This window comes from Panthera pardus, unplaced genomic scaffold, assembly GCF_024362965.1.
Source record: "Panthera pardus isolate Hobbes unplaced genomic scaffold, ASM2436296v1 HiC_scaffold_12, whole genome shotgun sequence".
Lineage (NCBI taxonomy): Eukaryota > Metazoa > Chordata > Mammalia > Carnivora > Felidae > Panthera > Panthera pardus.
In genome coordinates, this window is record NW_026526677.1 from 97,167,922 (window position 1) to 97,188,449 (window position 20,528).

Consider the following 20,528-nt stretch of genomic DNA (forward strand, 5'->3'; position numbering starts at 1 on the left):
TGTGTCAGATATATTTAATACACGGCAGAACAGGATAAAAAAAAAACAAACAAACTGTTTTTTATCCTTCCCTCTTACCTCCCCCAGTTCTCTTATTATCTCCATCTTTATAACATTTGAATGTTCTATGTTTAACGTTCTCTCTCCAGGACTTGGAGCTCATTGGGGGAAACCAACCAAGTAAAAAATGGTAGTTGTAAAGCGCCTGGGTGTCCTAGTAAGGCAGAGTGTCAAATAAATCCAGACTCTTGCTACTTTACCACCCAGGGAAACTTTAAACAAGAAAGAGGTCCAATTGCTCCAAAACCTGCTGGTGGGTCTGATGCCACCCACACTCCTTCGGACTTCTGTGCCACGGCGAGCAAGGCTCTCAAATCCCCAGCCCTCAGTTTCCCCATCTGCGAGATGGGCTTTCTCTGTGCCCAGAGGAACTTATTTGCGGGTAAAAGAGTCGACCAGAAGCTAGAACTCCATCAGCAATGGCTCCATCTGTCAAATCCTTTACCAGGTAGAACACGATAGAGTTAGTATGACCGTTCGGATAATGGGATATCCCTACCATCCCCGGAGGTGTCCCAGCCACAGTGAAGGAGAGTAGAAAGAGACAGCTTTGGGGACAGGTTCAAATTTCAGTATCTATGTGACCTTGGACGAGTCCTTTAAACTCTCCGAGCCTTTGTGTCTTCATCTGTAACATCGGGTCGTTAATTCTGACATGAAGATTGCCCTAGATCTGTGAATACTAGCACGGTGCCCGGCAGAGAGTAAAGCCTGTCCGAGCGGGAGGTACTCTGGTGATTGTTATCCTGCTGCCATATCCTCAGTGCTTGGCACAGAGCACTCAACAAACAGCAGTCCAGCGAATTAATAAATGGAGAACTATATCACCGTACTTATCATTACAGCCAAAATCTGCTTTGGAACCCAATCAGGATCCTTAGCCCACTCCCCTTCTCCATTGTCAATGACAGATTGGACATTTTCTCCTTCTCCTCTCTCTCCTTTCTCTTCCCCATCCTCCAGTAGGTCTATGCCTTTAATCGTATATACGTAAGACCAGAAGACAGTACTTTAAAACGACAATACCAAGCATGTTCTTGGGGAAGCAGGGGGCCAGGGACTCATCCGCACATCCCATTCATTGAGTCTGAGTGATACACTTGCATACACGAAGTGTGTCCAAGGTCGATCGCCCTTGGAGTTCAGAGTCTGGTGGGAAAAGGCCAAAATAGCTACATAACCCAGTAGGTGCTGGAACAGGCGTTAAGTACCAGGGAATGGGAAAATGGCAGGTAAGAGATGATTTCTCCCCAGGAGGGACGGGGTAATCGCGAGAAAGGACTCTGCAGAGGAAGAGCTACTTAAGCCAGGGAGAGCAGTGATGGGAGAGGAGGAGAGAGGGAGGAGAAAGAAGAGTAGTGGTGGTCGTTTTCCAGGCAGAGAAGACGGAATGGGAAGAGCCGGTCCCAGGCACGCGAGGCCGGTGGGGAAAGCCCAGAGTCAACCTTCCTGGTATAGTTGGGGAACAGCAAATCAGTGTGGCTGAAAGAGGGGCCGAGGAAGGAGTAACAGGAGACAGTCTGGAAAGCTAATACTCAATACTTGGAGTATTGGAATACTTGGAAAGCCAAGTACACAACACTTAAGCACATTGAGTACTCAATGTGTTCTGGGCAAGGGTGACCTTTGCTCATGTCAGGAACAGGACGGGAGAAAACCACCAGAGACAACACTGCTGACAGTGAATCTGCTTCCCCGGTGGCCAGGGGACCCCGCCAGTGGGCGGCAAAGAAAGCAGTTGTAAGAGGAGTCGAGGGGACTGGGTTCTAGTGCCGGCTGCCATCAGCCCGGCCACCTACTCGCGATGTCCCCTTTAGGCCGTCTTCCTCATGGATAAAATGAGCAGCTTAGACAATGGGATCCTCAGAATCCTTCATGGCTCTAAGACAGGATGATGAACCTTCGAAGGAATGACGGGCTGTAGAGATGGGGTGGGGTCTTCTCTGAGCACTTACTAACTTGTGGCTCCCACAGTCATCACTCAGAGAACCCAGAGGGACAGAAGCAAAATCAAAAGACATTTTCAGAAGACAGATGACTGAAGGGGGCTGACCTATGTGTGAGAGTTTGGGGAATTTATGCAGGCAGCCTCACAGTCATAAATAAAATCCCTTTCTCTTACCCAAAACCTCATTCGGGGGGTAAACACCAGGCACTGTAATAGACAATTTGGCTGTATCTCCCGCCCCGTGCCTCACTTGAATGAAAAGCAGCCGTCCCCAGGCACGGTAATGGGTCTGGCCGCCTCTTTACAAACATCCATATTGTCACCGGCGGACAAGCAGGGCTGAGGATGGAACAGGACGGGCAATTCATCTCTGAGATTCCTCACCCGTTCACACAGCCTCACCCTCCGAGCTATCTATCCTGAGGCGGAGGGGTTTGGAAGGAGCCCAGATCACCAAACGCAGGGAGACGTGACCCTGCGGGAAAGGGGATGAACAGCACCCTCTGCAGGTCGGGGGAGACTCCTGCACCCCCCACCACCCGTGCTGGCCCAGCCCACTGTGCACAGGGCTGCCCGCTGACAAGCACAGCTACTTGTTTTCTTGACCTACTTCTCTTCCCATCCCTGCCCCACTCCAGATCCCCTCCGGAGCCCACAGTAATTAGCACCTTTCCATCCATTAGGTTCAGGAGACTTTTAGAAAAGCTCCCGGCCCCCAGGATAACCAAGGAGACGGCAAAACGGGTCCCGGAACTGTGGCTCTGGTTTCCCTTTTCTTTTCTTTCTCTTTGTTGGCTTAACTCCGCTTCCTGGCCTCTGCAGGGGATCGGGCCCGGTTTGACCTTCCAGCCTGGCTGGAAACCGGCTGCAAGTGGCCTGGCGTGAACCAAAACACAGAGGGCCAACAGAGTCTTGACAGAGCTGGACAAGCGATGCTCCAGGGGTGGGTATGGGAGCACGAACGGTCCCTTTGAAGCCCTCCGTTGTCAGCGTAGCAGCCAAGAGAGGGCTCTGTCAGCTCCTCTTTCTGCTTCCCTCCCAGAGAACAAGTGTCAGGAGAGCCAAGGCCGTGAGGCGCTGCCGTTTCTGGCTCAATCCCTTTCCGCTTCCCATTAGCGACAAATGGAAATTGATGGGTTACCGCTTTATCCACTCATTTGGAGGGGGAGAAAACCTCGCAGCAAATGCTGAATAACTGTAGGCATCTTATAAATTAAGCATCTTAAGGAGATGAACCGTTTTGCATTGCTGCTAAGCAGAATTAAATTAGGTTTTGAAGTTTCGGTAGAAACGAATGGGGAAGAGGGAGGGAAGGTTTTGTTTTTTTAATTCCTTTTCTCTAAGCATGCAGAGTGGCGCGTCGAGGGCAGGGTGAGGGGAAGAACTAAGTCACCTGTCTGCATTTCTGATTCCAATCAGCTGCTGCTGCATATGCATGGCGAAATGAGCCCACAAGTTCACACGGGACAGCTCGCTGAGATGCAGTCCGGCCTCTGGCCCGTGGTGCATGGTCTCGCCAGGTCTCGGCTTCTGGCTCACCTCTGCCCACCCTGGGCACCCCAACCACCATCAGCACGCCAACCTCTGGGACTGTGGACCAGTCCTGATTGCAGCCGGAGAAATCCTGCAGCTTAAAAGCCAATTCCCTGGGACTCGGCGTCATGATAGCTTCCTTCCGTATCAGCCTCTAAAGCTTTCAGGTTCAGGTTTAGGATCTAGGATCCTGCCTTGTTGACACTACCCCATTTCCCCCCCTCCGCAGCTCAGCGTGGGAAGAGGGGCATCGGTACCCGTCTGTATAACTCGCCTAGGTCTGAGACCTTCCAGGGCTGTTGCCCAGCCTTGCTCCAGGGGTCCCGCTGTTAAACCAGCTTTCCTAGGACCAACGACCCACCTGCCTGGGCTTCTCACTGCTGTGCCCCCTTCTGTCCCCACTGACCCCCTTCCCCATCCACACACACAATTCCCCAATCCCTGACACTCCACGTCAGTCCTGGGCCATCAGACGACCACACAGCGTATGCCGGACCGAACCAACTCCTTGTCCCTAAGGCTGACGCTGCGTCCCCGGGACCCAGATCCGCAGCGCCTCAGCCTGCAGTTAACGCGCCTTGCTCGGTCCTAGGGAAGAAGAGGCACTTGATTTCCCAGGCACTCCCAGTCCTCGCTCTAGGGACGAGGTCGCCGACAGGGCAGGTGGCAGCATTGCCTGCCCACGCCTTGAGTGGGCATCCCAGCAGCAGCAAGGCCGGGGAGAGAACATGTGTCACTGAAGGGGCCTTGCCTTCCCTCTCCAGAATCAAGCCAGATACCAAGTCAAGGGCCCCGCCAAGGAGTTGGCCAGGGTCACTAAGAGCACTCCCTGACTTGATCTGAGGCACACTCTCCGGGGAGGGGAGGGGAGGGGAGATCTCTTCCCTGATCTCCAGCCCTGGATCTGGAATCCCCACAGCTCCTCCCAACCTCCTCCTTCCCCTAACAGCTGCCCCTTCGTGCGCCAGGCCGAGCCTTTCACACACTGCAACTGGGGACTTGGCACCCTTAGTCTCACAAGGGGGCTGGGCACATTGACCAGACCGGAGCTGTGCGCCTGTCGGCCGCCCCCTGCCACCACTCCTAGCCAGGCTAAACTCAGGAGGGCACAGTGTGGGGCCAGATGTCCCCGGTGGACACCTGGGATTAACAGGAGGAGGCATCCCCCAGGGCTGGGCTGTCCCCAGGGGGCCGTATGAGCAGCACTTACCGATCCTCAAGGAGTGTGGACTGCAGGCGACCATCACGAGCCACGCGGGAAGCAGCACCAAAGGCGCCGAGACGCGGGGCATCTTCTATGAATCCTCATGGAGCCCTCTGCTGGTCTGGGCATGACATAACTCTGCGAGAGAGTGGGGAGGGGTGGGGAGCAGGTGAGTCCCGTGCCCCTGCTAGGTAGCCACCCACCCAGCCCAGTGACTAGAGGTAGTGCCCAGAGGGCCCCCGGGGAGAGGGCCCGCAAGCCCCACCAGAACCGCCGGTGGGAGAGCTCCAGGCCAGCTCCGGGCCTCTGTCCTTCCTCCCTGTCCCCAGGCCCACAGAAGCCTCAGGTTCTAACTCCATCCCGCTGATCAGATCGGGGGCACACGGGTGTAAAGGTGACTAAATGATGCGTGGGGCTCCACTGTTCTTAAATCTCTAACGGGGGATGAAAACCTTCATCCGCTCTTACACAGGAGCCATGAGCGAGCAGAGGAGGGAGGGGTAGCAAGGCGGTGCCACGGCCCTGGGACACACTACACACACCGCTCGCTGGGGAGTGGAGTGGGGACGGCGCTGCGTTCGAGTCCTGCTCCTCCACATGCTAGTTAGGTGGCCTTCCTGAGGACTTCTCTCGGCCACCCAACTCCGTGTCCTCACGGGTAAGACCAGCAGGACAACAGCCACGTGGTAGAGCTGTCCTGCACATCGAGATAACGCCGGACAAGCGGCCAGGCTATACAACAACAGTCCCTCCCTGGCACACGCGGGAGAGGTCTGTTCTCAGCAAATGCTGAGGACAGAAGCACGCACACCAGGTCATCGGCTGGTTTCCACACCTGCTCTTGCTACCTGCTGAAAACCAACCCCTCCCCATCCTTCTTGCGCCAACCCCTCTACCTCCAGAGGCAGGTGGGCCTCTGACGTCAGAACCAGAGCTAGAGAGGGGACTGGGGCGGGGGGGGGACCTCCCTGAGACCTCTCGGACACCCTGAGAACCGAGTCGATAGCCTGCCAGCTGCACCCCATCAGTGGGGTGAAGGTGGGGCCAGGAAACACGTGGCTATGCCAATCCCGGGTCACCCTGGGTTAGGAAAGTAGTATTGAAATGATTCTTCCTCCACCCCCTGGACAGACAACCCAATAGATAGATGGGCAAAAGACTAGAGCAGGTATCCCACTAATAACTACATCCAAATGTCTCTTAACATTTGAAAAGGCGCTCAGCTTCACTGGGCATCAGGAAACGCAATCTCAAACCACAGTAAGTTAACACTATGCACCCAGTGGAAGGACCTAAAAAAAGGACAGTACACGGAATGCTGGCAGGGATGTGGAGCCCGTGGATACGACTCTAGAAAAACCGGTCTTTATGCTCTTGAAATCCGGAGTTTTGCACTTACCCTAATGCCCCAGCCGCCCCACAAGGAGTGTCTTTTCAACAAAAATGCATGGATATGCTCGCCAGAGATGGATTAGAATGTTCGTGGCAGCGCTCTCTGGATTCCTCCAAACTGGAAACTACCCAGATGGCCAGCAGCAGAATGGAGAAATACAGAGTACATTCGCATGATGGAATGTAACGTGGACGTGAAAAATCAACAATCAACAACCCCACGTAACCGTCCGGACGAATCTCATGAACGTGATTTGAGCAAAAGAAGCCAGGCACAGCACAGTACGTACAATAGGATTCTTTTTATAAGAAGTAGGAAAACAGGGGCGCCCGGGTGGCTCGGTTGGTTAAGCATCCGACTCTGGTTCAGGTCATGAGCTCACGGTTCATGAGTTCAAGCCCGGCGTCGGGCTCTGTGCTGACAGCCCGGAACCTGGATCCTGCTTCGGATTCTGTGTCTCCCTCTCTCTGCCCCTCCCCTGCTTGCACTGTCTCTCTCTCTCAAAAATAAACGTTTTTTTTTTTTAAAGTACAACTGTTAGAGGTCCAGGAAGTGGTTACCCTTGAGGGTGGGCGGTGACTGGATGGGAACAGGTGGGGTCTTTTGGGGGTGCTGGCCATGTCCCGTTTCTTACTCTAGGCGGTGGTTACACAAGGGTGTTCAGTTTGCGAAAACGGAGCTCTATACTTACGATTACGTTCGCTTTTCTGTGTGTGTATGTTACAGACCTCGGGTAAGTCTGTTTACCGACATCCCCCTCCGCCCCACACACACTCAATGTTCCAGCCACACCCAGCACTTGGCAGTTTCCTGTGCATACCTTGTTCGCTCTGCCTGATTCTCCTCTCCTGCACCCCTGCCCCTGGCCAGAATCCCGACCCTCTCTATGTACCCCCGCAGCGGCCTAGAGAGGCTTTGACAGAACGTCTCCCCATTGCTGCTGCCTTTATGTGCACACACATGGGATCAGTGTGGGCTTCCTAAGGGCAAGGACAGCTGCCAGCGTGCTGTTATATCCCCAGAGGCCACAACAGATGCACAGTTTGTACTTGTCCGATGGAAGGCCTCGAGCAATCACCCCTGCTATTGGGAGTCAGAGGGAAATAAAGGTAAAGTTCAGAGGCAAAGACAGCTCTGCTTGTTGGCCAATCCGGCCCAGAACCTTTGTCCTTTAATTCATGGGTATTGGTGCAATGACAGATTATGGCGAATACCGTCTCAAGAAAAGCTTGACATTCTTACTCATTATGGATGAAGTCGATCGTTCGGTGATTGTCTCCCCAGTGCAATGCAAGCTCCGACAAAGGAGGTGGGGGACGGGGCAGAAATCTTGTTCCTCTGTCCTCAGGGCCCGGAACAGGGCCCAGCATATATTACAGCTGCCGTAAATATTTGTTGAATGGGTAAATAAACGGTCAAAGAGGAAAGAACTGTAAAAAGCTGGTTAGGCTATATAAAACCAATACTAACCATAATCATTTATGTCAAATGCCTCCCATTTATGCCCGATCAGCACGCCGCATGGTAATTATTATTCAGACTGCTAAATAGGTGTCAGATTAGCCTGTGTAAATTCTATGTGATGACACAACTACACCCAGTTCGTGCGGGCCTGACTTCTGTCGTTCGCGGCGAAAGCCTAGCTAATTCTGGAGACCACGTGTGAGGACCACAATGTCTGAGGTCCCAGGCTGCTCTTCAGCCTCGACTGTATAACCCAGGGCACAAAGAAAACAATCTCCTCTCAAACCTTACAGGAATAAAGAGAGCCATCGTGTTACATGACTGTAACGCTCAGTGGTTTGCAAACTTCTTTCCACAGTCTCTTTCTTATTTAACACACAGGACAAACTCTATTACAGGTGAGGAAGCTGAGCCCCAGAAAGGTGAAGTGCCCAGTTCAAGGTCACATGGCGGCTATGGGGCAAAGCCAGGGCTGGCCAGGTCTCTGACTCCACTGGCTTTTCTTGTCTAGCCTAACCACTTACATACGAGCACAAGAAGATGAAGCTTTCAGATTCTTTGCCAAAAAGCACAACGAAATTTCAGGTCTTGTTTTCATTTTAATGTTTAGATGAATCTGGTCTTAGAACCAAAGAGGGCAGCCGTTAACAACTAAAAATATTTTTAAAACATTTTTAAATGTTTATTGATTTTTGAGAGAGAGAGAGAGAGAGAGAAAGACTGCAAGCAGGGGAGAGGCAGAGACAGAAGGAGACACAGAATCCAAAGCAGACTCCAGGCTCTGCACTGTCAGCACAGAGCCCGATGCAGGGCTCAAACTCATGGACTGCGAGATCATGACCCGAGCCAAAATCGGACGCTCAACTGACTGAGCCACCCAGTAGCCCCTCAACTAAAAATATTTTAGTAGTTTTTTATTTAACATTTGAGAGAGAGAGAAAGAGGGCATGAGCAGGGGAGGGGGAGAGAGAGAAAGAGAGGGAGACACAGAATCCGAAGCAGGCTCCAGGCTCTGAGCCGTTTGTTAGCACAGAGCCCAGTGCAGGGTTCAGACTCTCGAACCGCGAGATCATGACCTGAGCTGAAGTCGGACGCTCAACCGACTGAGCCACCCACGCGCCCCAAAAACATTTAAATAATTTAGGGATAAAAAAGACATGATCCCGGGGATACTGCACCAAGGCCCGCTTCCCACTAACACTGTCCCTCCCTGGGGAATGTCTCCTCCTCCTGTGGCTCCTTACCACCTGCGTGGCGTGGCTTCCAAATCACCATCCCATGCCCAGCACTCTGCCGAATGCACAATACAGCTGCCTCCTGAAATCTCACTGGTGTTGCACAGCACTTGAAACGCTCCCCGTCCCAGGCGAAAGGTATCCTCTCCACCACGCGCGCCACCTGCTTCTCCTATATCTTCCTTCTTTGTAGGCGGCACCACACCCCACTCATCACCCAAGCCAGAAAGCTGAGAGACGCCCCAGATTGCTCCTTCCCCACACCCCATCCTGAGCAGTCACTACTTGCCGACAACTCTGCCTCCGTGACCTTCTCTGCATCACCACGGACTCCCACGCTCCCCCCATCCGGGTATTCTACGGCAGGGACCCAGACCTTGGCAATAGCAGCCTTCCTGGCCTCCTTCCCTCGGGTCTTTCCCTCCCTGGGTGGCTCCCCATTCGGCTGGGGGTGGGGATTCTTACTAAAACCCAAACACGATCATGACACCTCCAGGCCCAGTCTCCCCGAGCTCTCCGCTGCCTCAGGGATCCAGGGCAAACTCCTCACTCCAACAGGCAAGCCCTTCGTGACCTGGCTCCCGCTCACCTGTCCCTACCGACCCCCCCCCCCCACTGCACCTGACACTCTAGCAGACCCTGAGCCCCGACTTCTCAAACATGTCACCTCTGGGCCAGCTTCCACACCGGATATGGCCTCAACCCGTGGTGGCCTGGGTTTCTATAGGCTAAACTGCATTCTCTCCCCTCTCCGTTTTTCTGTGATCCCGTCCCCATATGCTGCCACCAGGCCTGGAACATTCCTCATCAGGGCACACAACCTGCTACGAGGATGCTATCTTCCCACAGAACCAGCAGCAGTGATGGCAGGGACTGTGACAAGCACCTAGCATGCTACCTGGCACATAGCAGGTGTTCAACTAACATTGGTCAAATGAATAAATGGACAGATGACATCAAAAAGGCATTTGCTGGAGCGGGCGGCTGGCTGGCTCAGTCAGTAGAGCATCTAACTCTTGGTCTTGGGGTCATGAGTGCGAGCCTCACGTTGGCGACAGTTTACTTAAAAAAATAATAACAAAGGAGGCATTTTGTAAAAAGGCATTTGCTGAGTTTACACCAACATGAACCAAATTCCCGGTCTGACTCGTCCATTTTGTACATTTGCTGCGGTTAAAACCAACAACCTATGCAGACATCACGGTATAGATCCGGGCAAAGAGTAATCACAGCATGGGGAGGGAAACAAGCATTCACTGCTCTTTTTGGGCAAAATTTAAGTTCGAAGCAGGTATCTAAGTATGGATTCGGATCTCCCAGAGTCTCTGACAGTCCTCACCTGAATAGAGCCGGGCCTCACTAAGGTACTTTTGGGAACCTAGAAGGCAGAGAATCCAAACAAAGCCCTTTCCTGTGTCACTGAGGGCACGGTTCTAGACACGGGTAGTCTGCCCATCGGGCCACACCTGGATGGAAGCCAGGCTGGTTTTGGCTCTGAACCTCACTGAGGGAACACTCCCAAGTAGTTGACTCCCCCTTCAAAGCCCACCTCCTCATCGGTTTACATGGGAGCAGCAATGCCTACCTCACAGGGTGATGAGCACCAGGAGAGCAGGGAACGCGTTGGAATTTTCCACCTGTGTCTCCAATGCCTCGCACAGGCTGGCACATAGTAGGCACTCAAAAAATACCTGTGGAAATAATGAAAGAATCCGGTCAGCTAATGCATGTGGAAAAGGCTCTGTCAGCATGGAGTGTTCCCTTGTGACTTACATTTGGAGCCCTTGCCCACAAGGAACTCCCAATCTAGACCCAATTTCTCCACGGCACAGGCTCCCCTGTGAACCTCCAGCTCCCACCGTCCACCGTGGCAGGTAGTACCTGATGGCAGGCACACTGCCCCACGAGTGCTGGGAAGACGTGCTACGTACAGCCCCAGCTCTGCTCTACCATTTACCCGCCCAAGATGTTTCCTCATCCAAACACCAAAAAGCAGACGTCACCACTTCTTCTGAAAGGAGAACCTAATTTCCATTTTTTTAGAATCTCAGGACGGGTTGGCTTCCTCAAGGCAGAGGATTCCTTGATGTCTCAGACATCTCTGACTGCCCCCCTTCCATGCTTATATATATATTTTTTTAAGTGTTTATTTTTGAGACAGAGAGAGACAGAGCGTGAATGGGGGAGGGTCAGAGAGAAGGAGACACAGAATCTGAAACAGGCTCCAGGCTCTGAGCTGTCAGCACAGAGCCCAATGCAGGGCTCGAACTCACGGAGTGTGAGATCTGACCTGAGCCGATGTCGGCTGCTTAACCGACGAGCCACCCAGGCGCCCCCTATGCTTATATATATTTTTTAATTGTTAAGTTTATTTGAGGGGCGAGCAGGGGGGAGAGGGGCAGAGAGAGAGAGGGAGAGAGAGAATCCCAAGCAGGCACCACACTGTCTTCAAGGAGCCCGACGCAGGGCTTGAACTCAGGAGCCGCAAGATCATGACCTGAGCCGACGTCAAGAGTTGGTTGCTTAATCGACTGAGCTACCCAGGAGCCCCCATGCTTGTATTTTGAATGCACACTCTTATTCACTGCGACGACTTCTCCCTCTTATTCACTGCGACACCTTCTCCCTCTTATTCACTGCGACACCTTCTCCCTCTTATTCACTGCGACGCCTCCAGCACCTGGACAGCGCCTGGCGCAATGGCTGCAAATACACCTCATGAAATGGGTGAACAAACGGGCGAGCGGCTCTTTAACTCTACGCTTACTGATGCCCTCTCTCTCCATCACCAGACTGTGACGGGATGCAAGGGAACATCCCTTTTGGGTATCCTTCTGACACACCTGCCATGTTGCCTATACCGAGGAGCTTAGTAGGTGTGCCTGTAGATCCCCAAGAGTGTCAGTTCGTACTCACAGACCGCACAGCCTGCCCATGGCTCACTGTGTTCAGGCAGCGAGCACGCCGTCTGGACCCCCCTGGCCCAGTTGTGCTAAATGGCCTCTCGTCTCCCGATTTGTCAGCAGTCCCTCTGCTGGTCTCTCTCTCGTCCTCACGGGCCGGTTACGCTATTAATCGTGATTTTCCAGGGTGGGTCCGAGAGGAGGCTGACAGCTACCAGATGGTGTTTGGTGGCAGGGAGGACAGAGGAAATCAGAGGGGCAGCCAGATTAATTACAGGTTTCCTCTCATGTGTGGGCAACAAGATCTTGATTACTCCTCATGATGCTCCAGGCTCCTCAAGACAAATGGATGTGGGTTTCTCTGCTGTTCTGACCACCCCCCCCCCCCCCCCCGCCAGCTGGGAGAAACTCCCAGCAGCAGCCAACAGCGTGGACAGAGTGTGGAGGGAGGCAGGATGGCAGGGTGGCCAGGACAGGGGAGTGGAGCCCCCCCCACCCCCAGGCCCCATGGCCTCCTTAAGGGAGAATCAACCTTCAAGACCTGATACAGTTGGGCAGCATGCATAAGTATTCTGTGTCCCTGGCAAGTAGCATGACACCAGGACATAGGTCTGTCCCAGGAGGCAGGGACCTGGGTGCTCACTGGCTCTGGGAGATAGCTCTCCGGGCCTCAGTTTCTCATTCTGTAAAATGAGGGAACTGGAGTCAACGATCTCTAAGTTCTTTTAAGTTGTGCCATTCCGCAGTTCTAGGAATTACACTCCGCGGTAATATGTGCTGACTATTTACTTCCTCTGTGCAAAGTACTATTTCAGATCCACTGCTCCTCAGAAGAGCCCTGTGAGGCAGATACTCTCGTTCTCTCCACCTGCAGACATGGAAACCAAAGGGGGGAGGCTGAGTGAGATCTACTAAGGTAACTCGCCTGGCCAACGGGAGCCCCAGGCCACCAGCTCCAGGACCTAGTCCTGCTATCCTCTACACGTGCCTTCTCTCCTATCCCAAACCTGGCACACAGCTGATACTTGAGGAAATACTGCAAGTGATGATAATGATTATCATGATGTTGGAGAAGGGGAGTCGAATCCAAGGAGATCTAGGGCCCATCTGCACATTTTTCAAATCAGGAGACACAAGCAACGGAAAAATGAGTCTGAGTGTGTCCCTTGGCAACACGATCGGTCCAGGTGTCCTCAGTTTTTACCATTTACCATCAGGAGATGCTCCCAGGACTTTGTGATGAGACTGTGCCAGGTTAGCCAAAGGTGGCTTGTGTCGCCCTGAGAGTTGGACCTGGCCTGACTCAGCAAGATAAAATACAGAGCCGTGGCTGGCCCAGCCCAGGCCTGATATCAGGGGAGGACATTTAGGGAGGACAGCAACCCCAGGTATCTGCTAGTACTCAGGACACGTGACAAGGGACGGCTGTCCCCAATTCTTGGACACAAATGAGCAAGACATGGTGAACAGCCAGTCTCCTTTCCCCTCCAAGCCGCCTCCTGTGTAGGTATCAGACTGATGCCCTCAATCCACTTCTAAACAACTGCCTCTTACCAGGGACCAGAACAGACGTCCCTGGCTTCCATTCCCGGACGCCACTATGTGTCCTTAAGCTGGTTACTCAACCTCTGAGAGCTTCATTTCCACAAACGTAAACCAAGGGCAATCGGACCTCCCTCGAAAAGCTATTGAACTAGTCAACGTGAACCTCCCTTCTTTCCTCTCTCCACCCGCATTCCGGGCTCCCTCCGGTCCTGTACACAGGTACCCCGGACCACACCTGCATCCTCTCCCAACAAGATGGTCTCCCAAGCCTCTTGCCACTGCAGGGTAGGGGCGGGGGGGGGCGGTAAGAACCTGCCAAATGCTACTCCAAGCCAACGCCATACCACAAGCTTTCCCTGAAGAAGTTAGTCTTCCTTCCTCGCTCAGACTCAGCCTAGCAGAGGAAAAAGATCAGGGATTGGCAGTGGAGAGCTGACTTTGGCCCCATCTCTTAACCTCTCTTCTGTAAAGTGGGGAAATTCTACTCCTACCACCCCCCTTATAGCGTTGCCAAGAGGACCAAATGAGTGAATGAGCAGAGCGCTACTTTGCAGGTGAGTGAAATGCTTTCTAAGCAAAATGGTGTGCATATCGTTCCTTTCCGGTAGCCTGGCCAAGGTGTATAAATACGCTTAATACTGCCACAGGATTTATACTTTATTCATTCAACAGAATATTTCCACTGAGTGTCTACCAGCAGGCATTGTCCAGGCCCTGGGGCTTACAGTCAGGGGAGGGATATTAATCCCACAGCCAGGGCACAGGTGCCACAAGTACAGACAATGAAGGAAAAGTGCAGGACGCTACAGAGTGTGTGACAGGGGGACCTCATGTGGCAGGAAGGGAAGGCTTCCCTGAGGACAGGATGTTCGACCTGAGTTGGCCAGGTCTCTCAATGGGGACAGAGGGAGCAGGGAGAAGGAGATCCCAGACAGAGGAACGACACGGAGGAGACCCGGACTGCTGGTGGAGGCCAGCGCAGTGCATTTAGGAAATGGCAGGGGCGGGGTGCCTGGGTGGCTCAGTCAGTTAAGCAACCGACTTCGGCTCAGGTCGTGATCTTGCGGTCCGTGAGTTCAAGCCCCGCATCGGGCTCTGTGCTGACAGCTCAGAGCCTGGAGCCTGTTTCAGATTCTGTGTCTCCCTCTCTCTCTCTGCCCCTCCTCCATTCATGCTCTGTCTCTCTCTGTCTCAAAAATAAATAAACGTCAAAAAAAAAAAAATTTAAAAAAAAAAAAGGAAATGGCAGGGGATTCGTAAGGCTAGAAAACAGAAACATCTCCGTGTATCTGTTGTGTTTACGTCCAGTCTCCCTCATCAGGCGCCCCCAGGTCCCGGATATGGCTCTGCATCTAATGCCGGCTGCCTCCAAGAACCTCGTACGGGACCTAGCTTCCTTCACAGGCAAGGTGAGGAGGCCACAGCATATGGATCTCTTTCCCGGTGCAAAGGACATGGCTACCGGGGAGAAGACGGGGAATTAATCACCTGCCTTAGTGAGCCAGGAAGAGGATCCAGGGGTCGGATACGAAGGGCAAGACTGGCTCTGGATGGTGAAAAATGTCCCTGGCATTTATCTGAGGCCACTAGGCTGGGCCCTGGGGGAGACGAGCTCCTAGCAGAGACCACGTGAGCCGAGGCTTTGAAATAAAATTGCCCAGAGCCGGAGCCGTTGGTAACACATTTAGAGCAGAGAGACCTTGCAAGAGTGTCCACAGAGGAATAGAGAGTGAGCAGGGGACAAGGCAGTTGCAGAGAGAAGCTGCTTTTTCAGGACAGCATTTTAATTACCTGCAGATAAACACAGCTCTCCCTCTCCTGCTGTCTGGGTGTCTGGGAGGAGAGGGGCTATCCTGGAGAGGCTTGTCGGCACTGCAACCTTGCATACGGAGATCGGAGATCGGAGATCTGAGATCTGAGATCTGGAAAGGGCAGGCCGTGCAGCCTGGGAGAAGAGAAGGCTAGGCTGGGTGGGAGCCGCCTGACGCAGGGAGGGGAGGTGCATCAGAATTTAACCATCCGAAGCCAGAGCTGGGTTATTATAGATTCACAGGTGATGGTATGCAGACACTGTCCCAGCTCCACCGAGGTTAAAGCCAGAGGAAAGTGCTCTGATGTTAGTGACAAAGAAGCAAGCCCGGACCTGAGAGCTGCTGGGTCCCAGACACAGAGCTGTCCCTTGGCCTGGCCCCACCACGTCCAAGTAGAGACCTCACTGCGTCTGTCCTGTCCACAGTCATGTGCATACCAGTCTTTTCGGTGTCTCTGACACCATCGGCAGAAAGTAAGGTCCTGTCGTCTTTTCCTAAGTCCTAGCCAGAAGAGGGGACAAAGCAGCTATCCCTAGGTGTATTCATTCCTCGGGGAAGCCTGGGACATTCCCCCTTGTACTCCCAGGGGTACGGGAGGAGTCAGGGTGAGGAGGATAAGGAAGCTAGATATTGTAAAATAAAGGTGCACCAGAAAGTAAGGGGTGTCCCCTTCAAGAGGCAAAGCAATTGGGCTTATTGTGTGGGTGTCGCGCAAGCTGAGCACGATCTCTGGGAATCACCTAAGAGCCCGTGCAGGGTCCATCTACCCCTTCCTTGCCCTCCAGCTCCGTTAGCATTGATGGCCTTCTCCTGGCACCAGGCTCCGTGAGAGGCAGAGAACAGTCACTGGCTGCTGGCCAGTTGCCCCCTGGAGAGGGTTCTAGAACTGCAGTCAGGGTAGGAGGGGAGACTTGCTTTTCATTCTGAAGTGTTCTCTACTGTGTGCGTGTTAAGAGATTGGATTGCTTTTTCAATTAAGAAATCTAGTGAATAATTTAAAAAACAATAAAGAATCCCAACTTTCTCAATGACTGGCTCTCAGGTGGGCACGTTGCTTACGTCCCTGAGCCTGGGTCCCCTCCTCTGTACAGTGAGGCTAAGAACACCTCAGGTTCAAGTGCTCAGTGACTGACTGCTGGGCCTGCCCAGGTCCCTCACGGCCTCTCTGGGCCACTTGTCACCAGCTGCCAGAAGAGCAGGTGTGGCTGTTCTGAGCTGGCCCTGGGGCCTGGTCCAAGGACACACTCCCGTCCCAGTCACACTCCAAGCCAAACACTCACCTCCCCTCTGCTCCCCCCACTTCTGCCAGCTACCGCCCACCATCCCAGTCTACCTTCAGCCTCAGCGCTCACCTCTGAGCACCCCATACACGCACGAGCTCTAGTTCTTGGCTGGATCCCAAGCCCTGGGCAAAAGGAGGGCCTTCCCCCTGAAGGAGACCCTGATTGGGGGTGCCGCTGTGTTCAGCTAGTCTCTGTGGGGGTCAGGAATGCAGAGGGCATCCTCTCCAGCGGCTGCCCTGGGCTTCTGCCTTTGTCCCACGCCACAGAAGAGAGCACAGCTCTCATTCAGCCTGCTGATGTCCCATCACCTTCCCTGTGCCATGACCTAGAAGAAGTCACGGAATCTCCAGGCACACGACGCAAGTCTGTGGGTTGGAAGTCCGGGGGCATACACAGTCTCAGGGCGGCCTCAGGGAAATATGACTTCCTTAGCTAAGCAGGGGAGCTGTCCCCACACTCAATACCCCCCACCCAGGGACCGTGGTAAAACGGGCACATAACCAGGGGAGCCCAGCTCCAGCTGCCAGAAGGGGAGAGAAAGGCAGCCAATGAGGCTGCCCCCTGGGCGGGGCTAAACGCTGCACACTCAGTGATGTGCTGGGCAGTCACGGACCATCGGACCTCTCAGATGTGCGGTCTGTCCTCAAGGAGCTCACTGAGAAGTATGAGGTCATAAGCAGCACACTGATGAATGCAGGATGCAGGGCAGTAACGAAGCGGCTTCCACAAGGCAGGGCAGCCTTCGCCGCCAAACGGGAAAGAAGCGCTGGGAAGACAGAGGCAGAAAGCATCCCTGGGCCTGGACAGGTGAGCACGATTCTTGGACAGTGTGGGCACACGCTGAGCCTTGAGGCACACGCTGCTTAGGAAAGGAGACCTTCCAGCACGTGCCAGGAAAAGCAAAGGACAGTGTCCAAAGGACAGTGACTAACCCACTTGGCAGAAGCACGCTATCCAGAGAAAGGTAAGTGTTGGGGTCAGATTCTAGAAGGCCTCGAACGCCAAGGTTAAGGAGCTTGGACTTTATCCTCCAGGCAATAATGAACCGCCGAAAGTTTCTGGGCAAGGGAGGGCCAATACTGGAGTTGCGCTTTACGGAAATCAACGTGCCCAAGGTGTGCCAGATGTCCTGGACAGCAGGGAGGTCGGTGAGTGGGCACTTAGCCACGTGTGAGGGGCTGTGAATGGGGGGCGAGTCGTCCCTGAAGGGAACTGACCCCGCACTGCCTGAACATTAGGGTACTAGATTTTCCCACAAACTGGAAATCAAAGCTTCTGGGCCACCGAGTTTTGGGTAGGGACGCAGACTTCACGGATCTCCAAGGAAAGCAGAGCTCGCTCGAGGCAGCTCCAGAGTTGTGGCATCAGCAGGACATGGGATCATCAAACATTTGGCAGAGACTGGATAGGGCCCAAATGAGAGCGACCGGGGTCAGGAGGACCTGGGGTCAGGAGGCCTGTGTTCAAACCTGGCTTTGCCGCCGTTCCCTGCAGGACCGTGGTGTCCCGGGTCCCGAAGTCTCTCTGCCCCTCAGTGTCCCATAAAATAGCAGACAGTGCGACATGCCCTGTGTCACAGGGGGGCCCCAAAACGTTTTCATAACACGTGATCAGAAAGTCGGGAAGATCTCCTTCTAAACTGATCTCTCTGGTTGGTTTCTCCTTACCTCCTCCGTCCCCACCCCCAACGTTTTATTCTCTGTCTTTTGTTCTAGAATACACGCTTGACTCCCCGTCTCTCAGATTGATCGAACAGATGAATGATTTACCATTGTTTCCTCCAAAACACCTAAGACAAGGTTTTCCACCTAGTTAGAGCTCAATGAATGTATGATTAATTAATAAAAGTGAACCTATAGAGGATGTTTTAATCCTATCCGTCACCGCCCCCACCACCACCCTCCACTCAGTGACTCATCTTAGTAACAATGCTGGGGAAAAAAAACAATTAGGATGGCAAGCTGGGAGATCTCCCCCCTGCCCCCCATCTCCATCCGCAAAACTCTACATAATTCCTCCCAGAGGAAGGCAGGACAAGGCAGGGGTTAGGAGCACAAACTCTGTGTCCACTTCAGACCATTCTCCGAGCCGGGGCTCTGCTTCTTACTAGCAACGACCCTGGGAAAGTGGGTAGCCTCCCCCAAACCTCATCTTCCCTGCCCACAAAACGGAGAAGATGGGAGACGTTCCTAAGGCGGCTTTCAAAGATTCGCTGTGATCTTAGTAGTGTTGGTACCGAGCTTCCTGAGAGCTGTTACTATGTTATTGTGACTATTGCTGTTATCGTCCCGAGCCAAATCACCGTGATTTGAGGGGACTGGCATTTGGGTACAGACTTCCCATTAGTGTGGAGGACTGGGAGCGCTCTGTGACTGCCAATACATCAAACTTCTCGTAGTTCTCACCTGGAGAAAGCACCTCAGGTTGAGCTCTGAAATGCCTCGACCCCCAAGCCAATCTAACATCCTGCTATCAAGTGGCATCTGGGGCTGGGGGGCACAGAGTGGATCAGTCGCCCTTCTGGCGCTAACCCAGCGTTAATGGTGCAAGTGAATTACAAACAAGGCCCACCTGCTGTGCTCAGCAACAGAACCCGGCAGGAGGGTAATTGTCCAGAACTTGAGCACAGGGGGACACAGCAGGCAGGGAACACATTAAACATGGGGAGGAACGACTTCCCAACACTTTCCTTCTCCATACAGACCCAAGGAGAAGCCAGCGGGCAAGGGGACGCGAAGCCAGCAGGCGCCAGATGGGGAACGCTCCAGAACTGCAGAAGAAAGGTCTCCCAGCAGACCACAGCTGGCTGTCCAGGCCAGCACCTCCACAGATCCGAGAGCAAGGGAAGAACATCCAGCTCCACGCAGCCTGATACTCCTACATGAGCTTGGATGCCAAGGATGTCCAGCATGGCCAAGGGCTCCACCCCACAGGAGGGCACCCTCCGTGATACCAGCCCCCACACGAGTGACCAGGGGTAGACGACGGGCTCACCAAAGCTGGTGGAGGCCACGGTAGCACGAAGACCGTTCATCTGCTCATCCATACACCCAATATGCATTTATTAGGCATTAGGGGCAAGGGGGGGAAAAGCTAATATGACACAGACGTGCTTTCAAGGAGAGATAGGCAGAGACATCGGTCACTGGGCACAGACTAGGCTGTGCAGTCACTCAGCGAAGGCCCAAAGCAGTGCTGCTATAAGGCAGAGAGCTCCAGCGCTACCCAAGCACAGCTCAGGAGGCTTTGTAGAGACAGACCATTATGCCCATCTTGAAGGCTGTAGATACACACACACACGCACACACACACGCACCCTTCATACAGACGTGCATTGCATACCACATGTGCATCTACATATACGTGTAGCCAGGTTTTAGGCATCTAACAGGGAAACATGAGGCCCAAGGCTCTCATATTTCCACCAAGTTCTTAACATGCTTTGAAGCCGAAAGGAAAAGGACAAATTCAGGCACACAGCACAATGCAAGCCTTGTCTTTGACCATTTTCATGGTTCATGGTCTCCTGCTGGCAAGGTGACCCCTTCCTCGTTTCCCCTTTTACTGCAAAGGGTCATTTGCCAATGACCTGAGAAATGCCTTTACTGAAGGGACTTTCCTCCCGGGGTTGGCTGCAAGGGCAGCCTTCCTCCTCCTCCTCCTCCTCCTCCTCCTCCTCCTGAGAGATCAGACGATGAAAAGGGGCAGTAACATTTCAGGCAGGTGCAAGCTCCGGAAGGCTGGGTTCCAATCCCTGCTTCCCCCATTTACTAGCTGTGGTCAAGACACTGACCTCTCGGCCTCGGATGTCTCATCTATAAAACAGCAACGTAACAGCACCTACCCCACAGGGCCGTTGGCAGTTTTAAACGAGAAATGCATATAAAGTGCTCAGTACAGTGCCTGGCACATAGTTAAGCGCCCAGTAAATATATTCCAAATCTAATTCGCAACGGCACCACATTCCTACTACCTGGGAGCAAACAGCTCTACTGATTTTGCCCACACGTTTAATCCAGCAAAGAGCATTTCCATTAGCACAAGTTCATTCATTCAATAAGGATTTACTGAGCGCCTAGTGTGTGTGAGACGTGTAAGGTCTTATATAAAATGGCAGGGTCCCCGCCCTTGAAGCATTTACGAATCATA

General features: G+C 53.3%; 1 protein-coding gene across 3 annotated transcripts in view; it reads right to left on the reverse strand.

Moving 5' to 3' along the window:
• The window catches only part of GRIK4 (glutamate ionotropic receptor kainate type subunit 4), a 425,772-nt gene that overhangs the window by 291,717 nt on the left and 113,527 nt on the right, over positions 1-20,528 (reverse strand). For all 3 annotated transcript variants that reach the window (XM_053900360.1, XM_053900361.1, XM_053900359.1), the window contains exons 2-3: positions 10,423-10,528; positions 4,752-4,883 (exon numbers count right to left, since the gene is read on the reverse strand). In XM_053900360.1, coding sequence (XP_053756335.1) covers positions 4,752-4,833 — 82 coding nt within the window. In that variant the 5' untranslated portion in view covers positions 4,834-4,883; positions 10,423-10,528. The remainder of the gene's footprint in view (positions 1-4,751; positions 4,884-10,422; positions 10,529-20,528) is intronic.